Genomic DNA, 20,731 nt, shown 5'->3' with positions numbered 1-20,731 from the left:
CGGGGGCAGCACACCATCTTCGTATGCCTCCTCATACATGGCCGCTAGATGTGGTATTAGCAGATCTTTGTATTCCTTATAAAACTAACAGGGAGACCATCTATGCCCGATGCCTTATTGTTAGGAAGGGAGTTAATGGCTTGGCGGAACTCATCCTTAGTGATATGATGACTAAAGTACTCGCGGTGGGTATCAGACAGCCATGCCAGCGCAATATCCTCAAAGTATTGATTCAGTTCAGTGGGATCTGGTGTGGTCCCCGGCATAGTAATCCTGGAAGCACCGCGAGATTGAGGGGGTGTCCTAAAGGGCCGCCACCTAGGAGTCCACAATCTTAGTTATGTATGACTCCGTAGGCGTAGAACGGATCTTGCTAAAGATCACTCACCTGGGTCTACCCCCTTCCCCGTATGCCCGCGCCGTGTATTTTTTTGAGATGTATTTAAGTTCGCTGTCCGCGAATTCATGGTATGTATCTACTTTACCCCTGATGTCAGCCAAAATCTTGGGGGCTAAAGTAGCTGCATAAGTGTACTCCAACCGCTTAATGTCCGCCTCTACCATGGAAAGCTGTCTGCGAATATCTTTAAGAATACCGGCGTGTTTACCTATACAGAACCAGCAGATGGTCACCTTGAATGCCTCCCATAGGATCTTGGCGCTCTCCAGGGTACCAAGGTGCAATGTATTTAAAAAACAGGGTTTCTACTTTTAAGTTTTGCATGTCCTAGTAGTGAAAAACTCTCACATTTATTTTCACTACTGCAAAGCCATATCTCCCATAGGATATAATTGGAATAGCCTTATTACATTTTATAAGTGTAATTTCCAATTGGAAAGAGATAAACCCTTCAAGTCTGGTGTCTCTGGAATGACAATTTAAAATCGAAATTTATGGTTAAGTTGCAATTCTGAAAATGCCAGTTGGCATTTTCTTGCTTCAGCCATTTGGTGTAAGGACCAACTTTGACCAACTCGTCAATTGAGCTGGGGCTTTTCTGGTGGGGCTGGACTAAGTCGCCACCCACTGGCTGATATCCTAGAGGACCAGCACCAGCGGCATAGTACGGGGCGCGCCTCACCTTCTCCTGCGGGGCTGCGCGTCTGAATCTTGTAACCTGGGCAAGTATTGCTGATGCGGTGCCTGACATCTTATTAGGAATGAGCTATTGCAAAGCCAAGCTCATCTACGCAGTGATCCCCATGAGCTCAGAGCCTGGCCTTAAGATGGCGCCTGTGTTTGTTAGATCTTGGCCTCTTTAAGGAAAGATTTGTTCGACTGTAACCTGACCTTAAGATGGCGCCCTTGTTTGCTAGACGTTGCTGCCTGGGAATATGCTAAGATGGCGCCCGGGCAGCTGAACGAAGGTGCCTGGACTCGTGGCGGGATGGCTGTTCCTGGCCAGTGGTTGCGGGGGACTCAGAGGCATCGTTCTGCGGCATTCCGCTGTCGGAGGTGAGGTAACCCCCCCAGCACTACCTGGGGAGGGGGAGGGGTGAGGTCATGCTTGCCTTACAGACTGGAACACCATGCGAAAAGTCATTTTGAGGTGGCACTGACACTGCACGGGGGACCATTAGGGCAGCTCCTGAGTGTCGTGGAGGCCTTACTGTCCCATGTGAATGACCCGTGGCTGCACACAACTATTCTGTGTTGGCTAGTGGCCCGGAAACACCAAACCTGTGCCACTGGATGACCCCCTCACCTTGACTTAATCGGCTGCCGGTGAGACTGTGGGGGCGGACAAACAATCTCAAATTAGGTGCCGAAATGACCCTGCATGGTGTTTGTTATTGCCAAAGGACGAAGTATCTATGTGGGCACACCTGGCTTTTAGTCCCGCTTGCTCTAACTTTTGGGCCCCCTTGAGACACTTTTGCTCCATTGCCGGTCTACCCGAACTGATCTGCTTCTCTGACCCCTGTGTTTCTTCTCCCTTCCCTTATTCCCTCCTTCCTCTACTGGGGTCTTGATCTCCTATGTTTGATTATGCAACTGTTAACTAATATAACCATTGGCTGTTACCCGGTGGAGCTGTCCTACACAGCTATAGAGGAGTTTGGCCCTGGGTCACCCCCTTGGTCGTCACCTACCCAGCCGTGCATCTGACATTGTTTTTCCTCGCCTCCCCGTTATGTTTCCGGCCCTCTATCTATCTCTGATGTCTATACTTGGAACCTGTAACTGAAGTAATTATGTAATCTTTAACTTGCTGATCCTCATGTAAAGCGCTCTGATATCTACGGGTCTAGCCAGCGCTATATAAAACTTTGCAAACAAATTTGGTGCCTGCAGCCTGTCTCTGATCACATGAATGGGTGTGGTGTGGTTGGAAGCTGTATTTAGTATATTCCTCCTAGACAGCTTCACACAATATTAGCTTAGGTGTGCCTCAATGAGCCATGTCTTACAGGATGCGAAAGAGGAGCTGGGCACAACCTCACTTAAACCTTAATAGGCTGTGTCCTGTGCACACTCAAACGTCCGCATACCCCCTTGTAGTGAGCCAGCGCACGAAGGGAGGACCCCTGTGCACTTCAAAGGCAAGTATTTGAAGTCTCCCCCACTTCAAAGGCACCTTTGTGTATAAGTTGTGGACCTCCGCGACCACCACTTTAGTACACCTCTGGACCTATGGATACTCTGCCAGACAGGAGGACTGATGTGCTGCTGAAGAACTGTCCCTCCGCTGGACTCTAGCTTTGATTTGATGACCTTCTGCCTGCTGCCCTCTTGACTTAGAGTGAGAATGACTGGACCTGCGTCTCTCCAACCCAGAATAAAAGTGACTCCAAGGACTTGCTAGCTTGCCTCCTGGCTGAAGCTTCAGGGACATAAAAGACTTCCAACTCATTTGCTACAGCACCTGGACTCTGCCAACTAAGTGTCTTGCCCTGCCAAGTGATGATAATCCAGTCCTGGGCCCTTAGGAGTGGGTATAGAGTGCTGCAGCTGCCACAATCCACGCACCATCGGTGCACGGGACTGAACGCATCTCCATGGACGCATCACAGGTGGAGGCGAGCATGAGGAATGCTAAGAGCGCAGCAGAACGTGCCATCAATAAAGCAACCGGACGGGGAGACAACAGGAGAAAAATGTGCAAAAAGTGCATGAGTCTTGAATACCCCTGCCGGGGTGCAGTCTCTTCTTGGTGTAGTGGGGAACAGAATGCAGAGACCCGCTCGCGATTCTGTGTCCCCTTTTAGAGCGGGGCTAGGAACGAAAACAGAAAATGAGCCCCTGAAAGCATTTGCGTTGCTTCCAGGGAGCCCCACACCGCAAGGCCCAAAGCCCACTCTTGCTGGAAGGTTGCGGCGGCACGCCCTGTTGCCACCACGTCTGGACTGACCCCGACGTGACCGCCGCATGTGCAGCTCTTCCGATTTGGGAATGTCTATGACAGCGAATCACAGTTCAGCATGTTAAAACGTTGTATAATCCCATCATGTTAGGACTTTGCCCTATTACGGATATGTTTCAACTCTTTTTGGCCTAATGTCATCAGAGGTGGCAGAGAAAAACAAGCATTGGCATAGCCAATAGGTCTCGCTTTTGGGGCCTTATAAGTGTTTAGCCATGCAACAGTTGCATAACTAAATACTTATCAGGTCCCATAAGCGAGACCTATTGGCTATGCCAAGCGGCCGGCCGCGAAAGTGAAAGTGATAGCGCGGTAAAGCGCGGCGCGCGCGCACATGCACTGTAGCTCTAGGCTGGCCTGGCAGCACTTTTTGGAGCCCTCTCAATAAGTCTCGCCAGACCAGCGCATGCGCTGGGTCAGGCGAGACCTAACTATGGAAGGACTCAGATGAACGGTCTACAGTGTGTGAGCAGAAAAAGTATTGGAAAGTATCTAAAGGCTTCCTTCTGAGTTCTTCAAAAACACATCTTTACAAAACAAACAGTGCACATTTTGCTGTGTGCAGTCTCAAATGAGAACTGTAAACACAGTGAACATTAAGAAGCAGCAGCCATGTTTATTCCAGATGGAGTCCAAGCCTGGTTGAGCACAGGCCAGAAAATCACAGCTTTGGACATCTCCTCAGTATTTTAGCTTTATTTGCGACAGATTTGTATTAATATGCACATATGATTTTAATCAAGCAGTAGCGTCTTCAAAATCGAGAGTTACTCTTGCAGTTGGTAGTTAGCTTTATGTTTATAGGTTTGCCTTGTGATGTTGGTTATGCTTTATATAAGGCTGCATGCATGAATAAATTAACAAAATACACAAAATAAACTAAACAAATTGTGATTTAGATATATTTTTCTTTATTGTTCATGCATGTACAGAGGTATATACACCAAGGATTTGTTTTTTTTCGAATGTGACTCTTCTGCACTTCTTTGTTGTGTTCTTTATAAGGGCTAAATGTGTATTCCATTGCAGTTTTGTTTCCCATCCTGCCTCTGTTCACTGTGCTAGTCTCTGTGGAACGTTATGTTGTGATGTCATGATGTCTGAGTGTTCCATGTCCTAGGTTGGAGATGGAGTCTGGTCAGTGACAAGAGGCTAAGATGATAACATCCATGGCTCCTCCGGGGCCACCCCCTCCTCGGTACTCAGAACCCCCCAGGTACAGTGTGTACGCAGACACAACACAGCTCACTTCACCAACACGATTTGCAAAACCGCTGATCAGATAGTTTCTCAGAATATAGTCAGATTCTGCCTGCTAGTGATGGAAGCACCTTTGTGTTGCTTTAGAACGTGGTTTACTTCTGTGGCGGGGCATTTAAGTATGTTCTGCTCTAAATTTGAATCCACTTTTCTTTTTCAAAGAAAAAATCAAAGAGAACCAGTGAATAGCCGTGCTGTGCCAAAAACACACTGAACCTGCGTTACATGTGCTGTGTTTTCGTGTCTGTTTCTCCAGCCCCAAGATGATCGCTGGCGTCGCCTCCGCAGCATCGCTCTTGTTTTTGCTCCTGGTGACTGTGCTCAGCTGCTTCTTGTGCTCCTGCTGCTATCTGTACCGGAGGCGGGCGGCCATGAGGACACCATATCACAGTAAGGGAAGAACGCATGTTTTGGCTCTGAAGGTAGATTGTTGCTAAAATAACCAAAAGGCACCTGCAGCAGATTGGGTCTAACAGTGAAGGGACTGGGGCTAGGCATCTAACACAATGTTTTGAGTGTTGTTAGTGACATTGCTGGCTTGACTTTATGCCCCTTTGAAGCTGACAAATGTGGTTAACTCATTAGCTATTTGTCTCCCGGTTTTCTACAACACAGCATTTCTCTCAGTAAACCGTGAAAACGCCCTACTGCTGTTGCCCATATTGAGGACAATGCAGGGATGCTCCACTTAGCTAGTGGTACATTTCAGAACCACAACACATCTGATAGTACACTCACTGTTTGTACAAGAAAGTGTACAACTATGCATCTTTTTTTATTTGTGGGATTCCTAAAGTGAGGTAGAAGCCACACATTCATCTGGGTTCTTTACAGAGAGAGCTCAAGAGATACAGTAAAACAAAAACTTTATTAGAATAAATAAAGTAAAGGAACCAGTAAAGGAACCCTTGGACATAAAGATGTGAATGCTTTAGACATCGAGATGTATTTTGAAGAGTGTAATCTTCAATACATTTCTGAAATCTAATTGGTGATAGTGGGGTCCGATGTCTTCTAGGACTCCACCATTGGGCGATAGGCTTGACATAGTAGCTTGCTTTTCGGGATGCCAAGACATGGTCAACTTTTGCTTCTTGTGTTTCTTAATACTAGATCCCTCATCCACCTTTGTGTTCAGAACCTGTTATCCCCTTTTCCAACTATATGTATTTCGATTGCTGTAGTTGACCATGATGAGTCACGCAGTTTTGTCCTGGACAGTATACTACTTAGGGCCTGATTCTGATGCGGTTAGGAAAGCATTCCCACCTAGAGCCTGATTCTGATGCGGTTAGGAAGGCCTCCTAATGGCATTTGCTCCTTCCAAATCGGATTGTGAACGTGTTTTCCCAGCCGAGGGCCCAATTATGATGCGGTTAGGAACATATGCTCCCAGTGAAGTCAATGGGAGTCCAACCAAATCGTATCTGGAAGCATCCGGATGCATCGTACTTCGCCGGTCGGACTCTCCCAATCCGAGTGGGTCGGAAACTATTTCCCAACCGATTCAGTCGGGAAGCTTTTCCAACCCGCATCAGAATCGGGCCCTATATCGTTTATAATTGCCCATTCACATTATGTGATTCTTTAAAAGATGGGCCCTTTCCTTCCAACCTTCCTCCCTGTGACTGGGTTCCTTGTGTGGGTCGAGGTTTGGCCGGGAACCTCTTTATAATATTTTTAGGTGTACCTTTAGTCTCCTCTAACTGGGTCCAATTCACAAAGCCAGCCTTTCAGAAGTTTGAAATAACTACTGTGTGATTAATTCCATGTTTGTAGTAGGTTTCTAACATTTATAAAAAATCAGAAAGTCTCCTATGAGACCCACTGTAAATGTTCAGACGTAGATTTTCATGAGTACTTCAACACGTAGAATTTATGCTCGCAGAATTACCATGAACAATTGAATACACTCCTGGGGACACGTGGAACCTAATGCCGTTTGGAGGACAATTACCATCAGGACAGTGCACTCCTGAGTAAATGAAGAAGAAATGTATATTTTCACGTTTCTGAGTGACATCAAAGACAAGTCAGGCTTAGCTCCCCTTGTCTATTTGACATCACTTAGAACTCAGTGAAAAACATCACTGTTACCCATCTATAATTCTATATATTATGGCTATGTTACATGAAAGATACTTGTTACGTCGTTCCATTTTAGGGCTGGCCTAGAGACTGCTTCCTATGGATTTCCAGTTTGATGCAATAACAAAAATATTAAATAAAGCAATATATACATACATAGAGGGGATTGGATTCAGCCATCTTCTACCACTTGCGTGTTCAAGTTTTATTCACATTTTGCTTCCATCCACTGCAGCATGCAGCACATGGCAATATATACGCCTACTTTAGCTGTTGTCCCTCTGCACTATGAGTCGTGATATTTTCATATTAGATTGTGCACATCCACCTAAAAAGAAGTGCACTCTATTTTGCCAGTAATCCTTCCTTTCCATTTTTGTCCTTTTTTAGTCACTATTATGTTTTTAAAATATGTCTTCAGATTACAGTAATTCCACCAAGCTTTTTCATGAACCTTTACAAATAGTATTATTCTGTGATGTACATTAAAACTAAATAAAGTTTCTTTACCTATTCGAACTACACCTGTCTGCTAGGAAGCATTTTTAATTTAACATTATTTATTTAAAAACATATGGCAACCACGTTAAGGCAGTAGCATATTTTCTTATTTATATTCTATTGTTTTTTGCTTTCTAGAATTACTTTTTCAAAGCGTATTCATTCTTACATCAAATTTGGCAATAATCCACATGCAACCGCTGTAGTTCTATTAGTGGAAGAGATGCTCTCTGCAGTTTTGAAGTGGTATTTCCTTGGAATTTGAGCTTGTTGACTCAAATTAATCTGCGTAGAGAAATATGCATCCACCTAGTCGACAAAATAGCAAACAATTTAGGCACGTAGTATAGGTCATGGTATCACCATGAAATCAGTGTATCTTGGAGGTGAGCTGGACTGAAGTGTTGCCATGGAAGTCATCCCGGTCTCTTATTTTTGTCTCCCACTGACTGAGGTCGATATGTAGCCGGGATTCTCTATGACCATCCCTTCAGAGAAGCCACAGGAGTGTTGATACTTCCACCAAGTAGGGTTTACAGCGTTATGTGAGGAGAAGCTGAGCTTTCTGAAGTCTACTGCTACGAAACATGGCTAGAAATGGGGATCAGATTAACAGAAGATAAAAAGAGAGGGCCAACACTAGAGCCTTGTAGCCAACACGTTGGTACCTGAGAGGAACCGTAGCAAGGAGATGAAGATCCGTGATGTGAATACTGCAGCAGAGTGGGGGAAACATCCTTAACCACGAAGGCATTTCTACACGTTACGTTTACAACGGTACACTTACCACGTAAACGTCTTTACCACGCGTATGCCTTCCACTACCGTCTTTACCATGCAAGCTGCACTGGAACGTGTTCATCTTCGTCCGGTTCAGTCCGTTTTTAATGTCGGCGAAGGCGTGTGTTAAAGGGTAAAAATAGAAAAAGGGGGCTTGGGGGTTCTCCCCCCAAAAATAAAAAATAAATGCGTTCGTTAAAAAAAGGGGGTTGGGGGGGTCTCCCCCCCCCCAAAAAGGACATGTTAAAACGTCAGGAAGTGGTGACAATCGGCGTGGTTTTAGAGGAAACGGAATGAAGCTTCCTCTTTACGATGTAGGACGTCAGCAAAGAAGATCGAGGAGAAGACGTGAAGAGGGAGGGGGAATAAAAGTAGTAAAAATATATATACATATAGATTGAGGGTAATGGGCAGGGGTAATAAAAATAAGGATTGTGGGGTCACGTAAGGGTACAGGGGAGGCGTATAACCTTTACCAAGAGTATTCCATTACCATGCAAGTATGCGTGGTAAAGGAATATTCGTGGTAAAGGTTGTGCGTGGAAATAGCATTCCGTTGTAACGCATGCGTGGTAAGGGCATGCGTTGCAACGGAATGAATTGTAACGACATACAACCCAGAGTGGCAGGACGACAAACCACAAAGCCCATGGCACAGATGTGACTCCAAAAGCTGGTTGAATGAAAGGAAGGTGCTATCGAGGATCGAGGAGCACACTTGAGGAGAAGTGCTGTTGTTAGAATGTGCTCTCTTTTTCTTTTGGTGTGGACTAAGTTCCTACAATAGCAGCCATCTTGAAGACAGCCTGGGTTCAGAGACATCAGGTGGTGCTTCTGGAGGCATGCATCCTGGCCTTGAGTGATTTCTGTGGAGATGGTACTAGGAAGGAAGTCCAGGGTCAGTGGGCAACAGAACCTCATAATGGAATCCCTTGGACATGTACAGCAGAAATTAAATGGCTTTTTTATTTTTGCCAAAAATCAAAAGGGGGGAATGGATCACTTGTACCTGCCACCAGGGTCCGTTATGTTCTATCCGTCAGTACTTCGAAAGGAGTACTTAAAAAACCCTCATTCACGCAGGTAGCTCGTGCGGCGGTATATCCTGGTTCTCCGCCTTATATTATGTGCGTGACAGCATCATCATAGGGTCTCTTTTTATGTTTCCTCCACCTGGAGGGAACTACTGGTTTTTCAGTAGTGATCAGAAATCAAGAAGTGAGTGAAAAGTGAGGTGTGGTGCTCCTTTAAAAAGTGATCCTCATACTGGCCAAAAATAACAATTTTATTCCGTCTGGTGTATGGGAAAACTATCTAAAAAATGTTAAGTGCAGCGATGGGCTAGTTATGAGTCCACCGCACTATGGTCGACATGTTTCAGCCCGGTGTTCGCCCATGAAGGGTCGTTGGGCTTTCTTCAGGACCTAAGAGCTGTGCATAAATTGGATATTTACCAATTTTAGGTAGTCTGAGTAAATACCCTGAAGTCAAGGTCAATAGTACCTTTATGAAGTCCCGAATCGGCCTTCAGGCGGGGACGCTGGCAGCGCAGTACCTGCTCTTCAGCGGTGTTGCATGACTTGTGCTGACGCTGCGTAATTTCTTATTTTTGCAACAGAGTATTTATACTGTATCCACTGGCTACCACCTGGTGGGCCTAAACGGATCTCTGGGGGGATGCCAGGATCTGACCAAGAGGAATAGGCTATCGGCAACACCTCGTCACTCGTCTTTGGTGGGAGCAGGTGTGTTAAGATACCCTCGACCTCCTCCCTCCATTTCTAATAAAGGATCGCAGAGGCGATTTTATACTTAAGGGAGACCAGGTTGCCTATTGCGTGTTTGCAATCATGTATTTGATTGTACTTTTAAAAGACATACTTATCATAACCGCAATGCTTGAATTATCTAATATGTTTAGAGCTGTTCATTTTATAGAATTAAGTGAAAAAATGCTTGCCTTTCTGGGGGGCCTGATGGATGATATAAAGGTGCTTTCAAAATTAGGCACTGACGCAACCACACACGTCACAAAATAAGGCGGCGAGCCGGAGCGGCGAGAATTGCCTTATGATTTCTGTCTGGAAAGTCCACTTTTGAGGAGCTTGTTGGGGTTAATTAAAAAAAATTGATTATAGGTGTAAAATAGCTCCAATTCAAGGATTGTATGTGAAGGATCGCAGCCTGGATGATGGCAAACTGCCTTCAACTTAATTGTAAAACAACCGAGGAGGTGGTGTTTGGCAAGCCCGAGGACCTTTGGTCCCCTGGCTGGTGGCCCTGGGAACTAGGGGCGGCCCTTCCTCCGGGTTTATGGTTAAAAATCTGGGTGTTAAATTAGACCAGGCCCTTTCCATGAAGGTTTAGATTACTACTACTTGTGGGCCATGCTTTGCTACCATGCGGTTACTGACGAAGGTTTTCCCATGGCTACCATCCTTTGCAAAGCAGACTCTGGTACAGGCCCTTGCCATTAGTCGCCTTGACTTTGACACTGCTTTGCTCATAGCTGCTAATGACTCCCTAATAGCCACGCTCCAGGTAGTGCAAAACACAGCTGCATGCCTGGTTTGTAATCTTCCAGCTGGATATGTGACTCATTTTTTGTTCAGTGACACAGAATCTTGTTGTATAACCTGAGGAGGCCCTAAATACAAGGCATAACGTGTCAACATTTACCTATCGGAGCACAGCTTTTAATTGCAAGAAAACACATACAGATTTACACCTGAAGGAAATTAATGCACCATCAATGGGACCCTTACAATCCTTCAGGTTGCAACATCTGTTGAAAAGTGGACATTTTGTCATGACCCCTCACCCCATTTTTCATCTTCTATTTGATGTGATTTCGACTGGAAGGACACTAGGTTCCTGCTAATTAGGTCCCCAGTGCCAGATCTCTTTCCCAGAACTGTGCAATTGGTTTCCCTAATTGGTGACCCCTTTAGTGCCCACTGTAAGTCCCTAGTAAATGGTACATCCGGGACCTAGGGCCTGATGTACTAAAGAGTGTCCATAAGTGTTGAAGCATAAATTGTTCCCCTTAACCCCTTCGATGCGCATGATGGAGCGGTTCCGTCATGCGCATCGGTTGCGCTGTGCGTATGACGGAACCGCTCCGTCATGGTCCCGCCCGCGCAATAGAACCTTCAGCACAGCGCGGTAATCCGCGCCACGCTGAAGGGAACCCTCTCCAAGCTGTTTTGAAAACATGTGCTGGAGACAGGTGAAAATTAGTTCCCCAGCTACACGAGGGCTACACTGAAAATAGGGATGTTTGGTATTAGACATCTCGTACTGATAAACCCACACTGATGCCAGTGTCAGATTTAGTGATACATGCACCCAGAGGGCTCCTTATAGCAGTCTGCTGAAACCCTACCATCTATTGGTGTGCTGACTGATTGGTTTTTGCCAGCCTGCCACCAGAAACAGATTTTTGACCCCCAGGCATGAGGGTCTTTGCTCTCCGGAGGCCATAAACCAAACCTGCACAGGCAGAGTGTGCTTGGCACCCCCACCCACAGGATGACCTGCGGACTAGCATTCCAAGAACGAGGGACTGCAAAGAGGCCCACCGCCTTGGTATGGAATCTGGCTTCTCTTACAAAAAAGGAAACCAACCCCCTTTTGTCCAGAGCTCTTTAGCACCTGGCCAGGCGGGAAAATTAGCAAGCCAAGGCAGGCATGTCCACCCTCAGGAGAGCACCACCCCCCATGAACTGGGCTACCTGAAGTAGATGTGACTTTTCAGAGGTGGCCAACTTGGTGATGGCAAATGTAGGGTCTCAAGGACAGGGTTATGCCCACTTCCCCCAGGTAGAGGCCATATATATGGGGTATTGACTCCCCCAACACCCCTAAATTCAGTATTTAGGGTGTCCCTGGTACCAGGAAATCAGATCCTGCTGACCAAAATAAAAAAGCCCAAAGAGCCGCAACAGCAAGTACTTTAGAAGAAGCAACTGACTTGGCACCAGCCCTGTTCGCCCGATTCTCGACAATTGTGCCAACGTCATCTTGCCCTGCCAGCTGTTGATCCTCTAATGCCTGGGAGTACTGCCAGAACTTCACCAAAGACTCAGAAACTCCTGTGGAACAGCTGAGCTGTTCCCCTGCATCTTGCAGGTACCAGTGACTGAGCTGCGAGGCTCCAAGACCGCAAAAAACCGACACCCGAAAGAACCACTGCACCGAGCCACTTAGTCCGACCTGAAGTAGGCCAACGGTGCCAATGTGGTCCCCCAGATTCCTGTCAACCAATAGAGAATGAAGACACTGAAGAGCCGCCAAAGCACATACTGTGGAAGAAGCAACTGACCCAGCGCCAGCCCCGCCGGTATGTCCGCTGATCCCGACAGAGTGCGCCAAAAGTCATCTAGTCCTGCAGCTGCTGTGCCTTCAAAGCCTGGGAGGCCTGCCTGCCTTCAACAAAGAACAAAAGACTCCCATGAAGCATTAGAGCTGCTTCCCCGCATCCTGCAGGGACCCCAAAGAAGATTGTGAGACTCCAGAAATGCAAAAACCTGACGCCACAAAGCACCACTGCACCTGTGCTTCCTAGCCCAGGCTCAAGTGGGCCAATGATGCCTGTGTGGTCCCCCAGACCTCTAGGGACAAAGCCCACCTTGGACGTGCCCACTGTGGACTTCCTGAAGCTGCAGCCTCTGTTTGCAGGCCCCCTCTACCGTGACTGCTCCCGGGGACGAAAACGTGACACCTAAAGACACCTCTAGAAGAGGAGCAAAGGTGGCCCCAAACCTCACAAGTGTTGAGCCCCCCCTGTTGGTTCTGCTCAAATGGTCCTCCAGTCTGAGCCTGCAGCCTCTTTTCTGATGGACTGATCTCCAGAGTTGAATGGGGCCCCCAACGCTGTAAGACACTGCCCGAAGTGAACTGTTGGTGCTGCCTTGGACCTTTCCCCCATACTCACCTAAAGTCCAGAAGACTGATCCCGTAAGTCGATGTTGAGCGCCTGAATGCAATACGTTTTCCACCATAGGATAACATTACTGCAAAGTGCTTCAATTACTTTTTAACCCCTTGCATGCCCTCCCCTTTCCCCGCCCAGTGCCGCGCTTTGCATTAGCGGGCGGAGTTCATGACGAGCTGGACTCGTCATGGGCACAGCGCCACCGCAGCCCATGACGAGTCCAGCTCGTCATGGGCACTGAAGGGGTTAAAGTATCAAAAACCTGTTTTCTTTAAACTTGCTATTGCAAACAGTACTTACCGGATTTCGATGATCTTGGTGCTAAAGTTATATAAAGATACATGTTAATTTTATAAATTGATGTGGATCTCCTTATTGAGTCGTGTGCATAATTTATTGACTATTGTGTGTATTTGTAGATAAGGCTGCTCGACCACACCATCCCCTAAAAGAGCTCCTTGGGATTGCTAGAGCAAGCTCCTGTCTGCTAGTAAGGGATTACCTGGACCCCTTGCAAGGTATACCACTTTTTGGTATACCATATATAGTATACCATATAAGGAGCCAGCTTCCTACAACATCGTGCTACCAATAGGCTGTATCACACAACAAATCTAGGAACTCATTGATATTAAAAGACTGTACAACAAATATATAGTGTATCTGAATGTTGATTACATAATAGTGGGATCTATTGGTAGAATACAACAAGGATAAAGTGTATTTGAACCTTGATTGAACAATGTTTTTATTCATAGAACAAAAAATTGAGTTGATAAATATTTCAGAACTTGCCTTGCATGATTACCGTGATGTGAATGGATGTAAGCTACATAACTTGATATTATCTTTGTTTGCTGAGTAATATGGACCATCCAAAAAAACATTAAGATTATTGTAGACAAAAAAATTGTTAAATCCATCCTTACAGAGAACCACTTTACCTTGCCGCGTTTTGCACCATCATGTGGCGCAGTTGATGGTGCTTGTGTTATTAAAGCGCACGTCTCAGCATTTTATGGCAAAAAAGGGGTTATTTAGGGGTTAGAGGATGTAAAAAATCATCCAAAAATCGCAGATGTCCGGCATTTGCCATACTCTAAATAACCCCGTTAGTGTCCCAACAGTGTCAGCCTTTTACCAGCTAACGCTTTGTTTACCAGGAGGTCATTACTATTGGCTTACTAACATTGATTCTCAATAGCGAGACACCATATATAAAGACTAAAATCTCTTTTACTGCCTAGCTGAGAGCCTCATGGTACTTTGTTAACGTACAGTGGTTCGATAAAGCAGCATAGCATCAAACATATGTATGTCGTTACGCACTGGTTTCAGTATCTCTCATTGCTCATGTGTTTGATTCACAGGTCAAGAAATGCAAATGATGGGTTATCAAGTTCAGCCATCCTACCCAGTTCACCTATATCCCCCCATGTTAATGTACCCACCCATCGATCCCTATTTACAGTATCCAATGTATCCAATGGGGCCACCCATGTACACTTCAACTGGTAAGGAACCTCGCACTAATTTTCATATACCAGAACTTAACTAAGATGCTCATTCATTGATTCTGTATCCTAAAATGCAATATATGTTGTACCAGACAGAATCTGTGCTTATATTTTCACCCGGTACAGGACCTTAGCACTTGATAACCCTAGAAGGAGAGACAGGAATATGATTAAAGCAGCTAAACCAAGTTATGGACAAGGAATGATAGAAATGGAACATGTAACTGGCAGTTTTTATTCTGATTGTTCCAGTGTGAATTTGGTATATTTGGTCTTTGTCACCGTCAATTGAGGGTACCTGCCTACATAGTAGCAGGACGATAAAATTCTACAATAGCTTTTAATACAGACCTTTGCACACTTAAGCATGGAGTCACAGTAAGACATGACATTCTTGCTTTTATTAGGTAAGAAAAGCAGTACATATATGCCTTCAGTCTCGCTTTGCAGGGCTGTCCAACAGTTCTGTCAGATAGGTTCTCTAACATTCCAAATGCCACTTACAGGAAAATTCCAAGATAGGGGCAGGGGGAAAGAAGGTAACAGAGGAGGAAAAGGAGAAACTACAACACATCTCCCTTGCAAGGGAAAAACATGAAGGAAGATGAAAGGTGGGTGGGCAAACCACAACACCATAAAACATGAAAAGAGACTCAGTTACAAAGCATAAATTTAATGAGATATGAAATACTTCCAGATGAGAGAATAACATAAAATAGCAATGTGTACATTATTCCATTACTCAAATCCTAACAGATGAAAGACCCAATTTTTCATTTCGCGGGAAGGAGAAAACGTAAAGTTCCACCACACTTTATCCTACTTTGTGATCTACATGCCAACTTGGGGGTTAGGTTGCGTCCTACTTTTATCACTTCGTTCATATGCCCCAACTCCTTGGTTTACAATGAGTACCTTTGCTCTTTTTATTTCAGGAACTCTAGAACATTTAGTTATGCTGTCTAAGCTCCATGCTTTACCATCTTCCAGAATCACCATACTGTGTTTAACTCTTTTGATCCTTTCAGGGCGAGAAGATTTCTTGAACTTGTCACTGCTACCATTGGGTTTCTTAAATACCACCCACTACTCAGCCTTCCACTGGTTGTCTTTCATAACCCATTTCTTGTCATACCATGATTTGTATTCGGCTTGATGGAGAGGTATTGAGTTGGTAATGTTTTCGTTGTTGTTGTTAATACTTTATTCGATAACAAGGTATCATAAAAGTAAATACAATACAACGTGAATCAGATTACGTTCAAAAAAGAATAAAAAAAAGATTAATATAAATTATTAATAAAAAACAGTATACAAATACACTTAAGTTTCTTATAATACCTAGATAGAAATAAAAAAGTGACAAACCCAGAAAAATATAATCAAGCAAATGCATATCAATTATTAGGACATTCATTCATGAAAGTGGCACAATAACACAATGTGATGGTCTATCCAATTTTTGATTCAACAAGCTTAGTTCGTATTTGCCACGCTTTCCCCAAATATTTAGCAACCCCACAGATTTTCAGCAGGGATGTAGTATCCGTTGTTAGGATACGAAGAGCCACTGAACACTGCCTAGTTGCCAGATTTCTACAAACTGGGCTTAGCCATCTTTTCCTGGGCCCCCTGTATGCCTTACAGGCAAACAGGAAATGGCCCAGGGATTCAGTTGGATTAGAACACCCCGGGCAAACTGATTGATGGGATTTAAAATTTTTCCAACTGTTTGTAAATTCATTCAGGGGTAGCGTGCCTAACCTCATTTTGAGGAACAGAGCTCTATCTCTTGGTGTAGAGATGAAATCAAGAAACGGCTCCAACTTCGGTACTGGCTTGTGAGTCAAAAATATGTCAGTAAGAGTGCCCAATTTAGGATTACCCAGATCCATTGCTTCTATGCTTGCCCAATATTATTTCCTGATGGTATCTTTTGGCGGGGGCTGCTGAGATAACCATTCTTCTTTTAACCCCAAATTGATTACCAGGTCCCTTAGATTTTTCAGCCACGGAATTACCCCATAACCATTTAAGGCAATGAGTTCGTCAATGACTGAGGCATAGTTGCAAAGTTCCGCGGTCCTTCTAAGGCGAACCCAAAAAAGTAAAGGGCGAAGCCCAACAATATCTTTAATCGAGCGACGACCCAAACCATATAATAATGGTTTAATTGGGGTAGAAACTGGGAGACCCACTAGCTCTCTCATAAATTTATGTTCAGCTATGACTAAGTCAGAGACTCTTTCTGAACCCCATAATTCAGAGCCATAGGTTGCGGCAGACAGTGCCTTACCCTCATAAACCAGTAATGCAGGGCTAATGGGCTTACTAGAGGACAGGCGATGATCTCTAGCAATTGCTCCTGTCACTTTCTTGAAATTTAATAACATCTTGGCGATGTGCGAATCCCATTTCATTTTCGAGTTTATCCTAACCCCTAAATAATCAAATGCATCCACTTCCTCCAAAAAAGTGCCATTTAATGCAATATTAATTTTCTTAGATTTTTTATTCCTGGACAATACCATCAATTTTGTTTTAGTAGTATTGACAGTAAGGCCGCGATTATTACAAAAGGTACTGAACCTGTCCAGCAGTTTCTGGAGACCAAAGGGTGTTTTAGACATAAGGAGAGTGTCATCTGCGAAGAGGAGGGTAGGTATTTTTTCCCCCGCCAGGGCGGGGGCATCCGCTGGGTCCTCCCTCAAATGGTCTGCCACCCCGTTAATAAAGAGGGAGAACAAGGTCGGAGCCATCACACATCCCTGGCGAACCCCCCTCTGGACAGGTATTCTGTCAGTCAGTTGGCCTTCACTCCCCCATCTAATTCTTGCATACGTTCCCTCATGTAATCTTTTGATAAGTTCCAGAAGATATCGTGGGAGACCCATATCATGCAATACCTGTCACAACTTAACCCGGGGAACAAGGTCGAAAGCGGTTTTAAGGTCAATAAAGGCCAAGTACAAAGATCCCCCACCAATTAGAACAGTAAATGTAAATGTAAATGTCAAGGTACTTATAGAGCGCACTGTCACCAGACAGCCACCTTGCGGTGTCGCCTTTTGCGGTTTCCTGGCACTGATACTCATACCGCTGTGGAACCCCTCCTGGCTTTCCCTGTGAAGTGTCCACTCCTGGGCACCCCCAGGGTGAAGCCAGGCATCCTTAGCGTTGTTGGGGCCGGTGTGGAGGCTAAGCAAGCTATTGCCCAGAGTTGCAGCGTGGGGCCCGTGATTAGAATAGGCACCGAGGCGAGAATAGACAGGTCCGAGGAAATTGAGCCCAAGCCCCGCCGAGGTGGGAATTGAACCCTGGTCCCTGGCCAGAACTCTGCTTCCGGGTCTGCTGCTCTAACCATTGAGCCACACTCCTCAACAGTCTTCCAGTAGGTAGCTATAAATCTGAATACTTGGGCCATAGTACCTACTTTCTTTCTGAAACCCGCTTGTAAATGTGTTAGAAGGTTTCCCTCCTCTAACCAGGTCCCCATTCGTGAGATGAGTACCCTGCCAACCACCTTTTGGATGACATCAATTAGACTTATCGGTCTATAATTGGCAGGGTCCTCTCTCGCCCCCTTCTTGTAAATTGTGACAACCTCTGCGCCCTTCCAAGAGTCTGGAACTGCGTGGCCCCGTAGCAATAAATTCATCAAATTAAAAATAAGATTTGCCCATACTACGGGGTCGTGAAGAATCAAATCTCCTGGCAGCCCATCTGGACCAGCTGCCTTCCCAGGTGCTATGCTTTTAATAGCTGTCTGTACCTCCATGAATGTAAAAAAATCTGTTGGTTCAGGCTGTATAGGAACTTGATTAGGGTCTGGAGCAGCAGACAAGGGAAGATCAGACTCTACCTCACTGCAGTACAGATTTGAAAAGTGCAAAAACCACTGCTGAGCAGTTATGTTATTGGGGATAGGATCAGAGCCTCTTTTGGTTAATTGGGTTATTAAAGCCCAAAAGGTGCTAGAATCTTTTAAAAAGGCGGCCTTCTTTAATTCTTGCCAATGATCCTCCTCCCAAGCCCGTTTAGCAGCTTCAATGGATTTTCGGTAATTTTGTCTAGCCAGCCTTACAGCTACCGGATCTTTTTTCTGTAAGGCTAGTGAAATGGCCTTTCTCCGGGCTCTGCATTCAACAGTAAACCATGGGTTGCCTCTCTTAACTGCGGGATTTGTCCCACCCTTTGACCCTCTTATTTTAAAATAAGAGCCTATGCCTTCTATAAGTACTTTATAAGAATTTTTAAGGTCTAAACAATTCTTCTCAGCCAACGTGACATTGAAGAGGGCAAATTCTGCTGCCCTAGAGGCCACTTGGTGGGCTATAGCAGATAAAATGTCCTCATGACATGACACTTTATGCCATATAAGCCTTCTGTTGCAGTTTGTAGGTATTACTACTTTTGAGGCTAAATTCGTGGATGTGATACTTTCCTTTACGTGCCACTTAATAACTGCACAGAGAGGGTTATGATCACTATCTGGCATCTGCTCTACCTTCATGTCAACCACATACCCCCATGATTTTGTATCTAGGATGATATAATCAATACGCGATGGCCCATTTAATCTGTTGAAGGTCATAGCCCCATGAGAGTCAGAGAGGGTTCTTCCATTTAATGCCCGAAGATTAAATTCCATGGTTAAACCGGTGATCTGCAATGCCCTCGCTGTCCATTTCTTAATGGGGCTCAGGTTTAAAGAAGGGATGAAATATTTATTATCGTCCTCACTGATCCCTAGAAGGTCTTCGTCACTTAACGGCTCATATGTGCAGTTTAAATCACCTCCCAAAATAATATTAGAGAGTGGGGGGGATACCTGCTAGAACATTTTCCAGGGAGGAAATAGTGACAGAGTTTTGGTTGGGAGGGCCTTAAATACCACCCACTACTCAGCCTTCCACTGGTTGTCTTCATACCCCATTTCTTGTCATACCATGATTTGTATTCAGCTTGATGGAGAGGTATTGAGTTGGTAATGTTTTCCCTATTACCCCATGCAAGTTGTCCTCCATTTAACCAGTTCAGTGCAAGTGTAGATCGAGGTTTTCTGTCTTTCATGGAGGTGAATGGTGATAAACTTGTAAATGAATTTGGGGTGGTGCGATAAGACAATAGCATTTCACATAGATTATTTGAAACTGTTTTTCTTGAAGGAACAGCTAATTTTATGTAATCTTTGATGATTCTATTAGCTTTTCTTCAAGTCCATTTGCTTTAGGGCAAGAAAGTGTCGTTCTGGGGTGGTCTATGAATAAAGCCTTTAAGAATTCTCACTTGTCCTCAGACAAAAACTGTACACCGTTGTCAGTGACAATAGCACTGGGACTTCCTTCTGAAACAAAAGTGTCTTTCATGAATTCAATTAATGTTGCAGTATTTATATTATTAATACATTTAGTTGTAATCCAATGGCAATGGTAGTTTACTAGCACAAAAATGTATTTTAGATGAACGTTTTGTAATATAAATTGATAGGACCTACACAATCTAATCCAAGTTTATCTCAAGGTTTAGATGGAACTTCTACTGGAGCTAGGAAGCCCTTCTGAATGACTTTGGCCATGTCGCTCACTCCACATGCATAGCAATCTCTCACCTTGTCTTCTGTTATCCTCTCCATGCTGGGGAACCAGTACTCTGCCCTGAGGCTCCTCCCGATGTCTGCAATACGTTCTCTCACCACCTCAGGAGGTACAATCTTGGTCATTCTTAGCACTGGATTCCACAAATAGACAGTTCATTCCTTACATTCCAGAATGTTTGCAATTCATGAGGTAAAAGTTTACATTTTTGTGACCATCCTTTGATGATTTTCTCTTTCACCAATGATAGTTTCTTGTCTAGTTTAATACAACTTTCCCACTCGTCCTTTAAAATTGCAGAAATGTGAAATTACAGTCTTCTGACAACTCAGGTTCATGCTTACCCCAATCAATAACCATTCTAGATAATCAGTCAGATATGTGATTTGTTTTGCTCGAGACATAATCTGTTCCAACGTTATATCCCTGCAAGCCTAACATCCACTTGACAAGACAGGAAGTAGCCTTTTCCATTACCTTAGTAGCACAAACAGATTGTAAGGGTTTATGGTCTGTTCTGAAAAGGAAGAGTATGCCCCATTGGTAAAAAGTAAAGTGGTTAATGCCCCAGAAGCATGCTAACACTTCTTTTTCAAATTTTGAGTAATTCTCTTCCCCTCCTTTAAACGCTCTGGACACAAACACTACTATTTTCCCCTTAACTTCCACAATTTAAGATAAGGTGGG

At 44.7% G+C, this 20,731-nt stretch overlaps 1 protein-coding gene across 1 annotated transcript in view; it reads left to right on the top strand.

The window, feature by feature from the left end:
* Nucleotides 1-1,343: 1,343 nt before the first annotated feature.
* Nucleotides 1,344-20,731, top strand: part of SHISA4 (shisa family member 4) — a 59,236-nt gene continuing 39,848 nt past the window's right edge. The window contains exons 1-3 of the mRNA XM_085640456.1: nt 1,344-1,456; nt 4,882-5,015; nt 14,301-14,444. Of these exons, the coding sequence (XP_085496582.1) occupies nt 1,344-1,456; nt 4,882-5,015; nt 14,301-14,444 (391 nt within the window). The remainder of the gene's footprint in view (nt 1,457-4,881; nt 5,016-14,300; nt 14,445-20,731) is intronic.

This window comes from Triturus cristatus, chromosome 1_1, assembly GCF_964204655.1.
Source record: "Triturus cristatus chromosome 1_1, aTriCri1.1, whole genome shotgun sequence".
In the NCBI taxonomy this organism is placed as follows: domain Eukaryota; kingdom Metazoa; phylum Chordata; class Amphibia; order Caudata; family Salamandridae; genus Triturus; species Triturus cristatus.
This window is presented reverse-complemented; position numbering and strand designations above follow the sequence as displayed.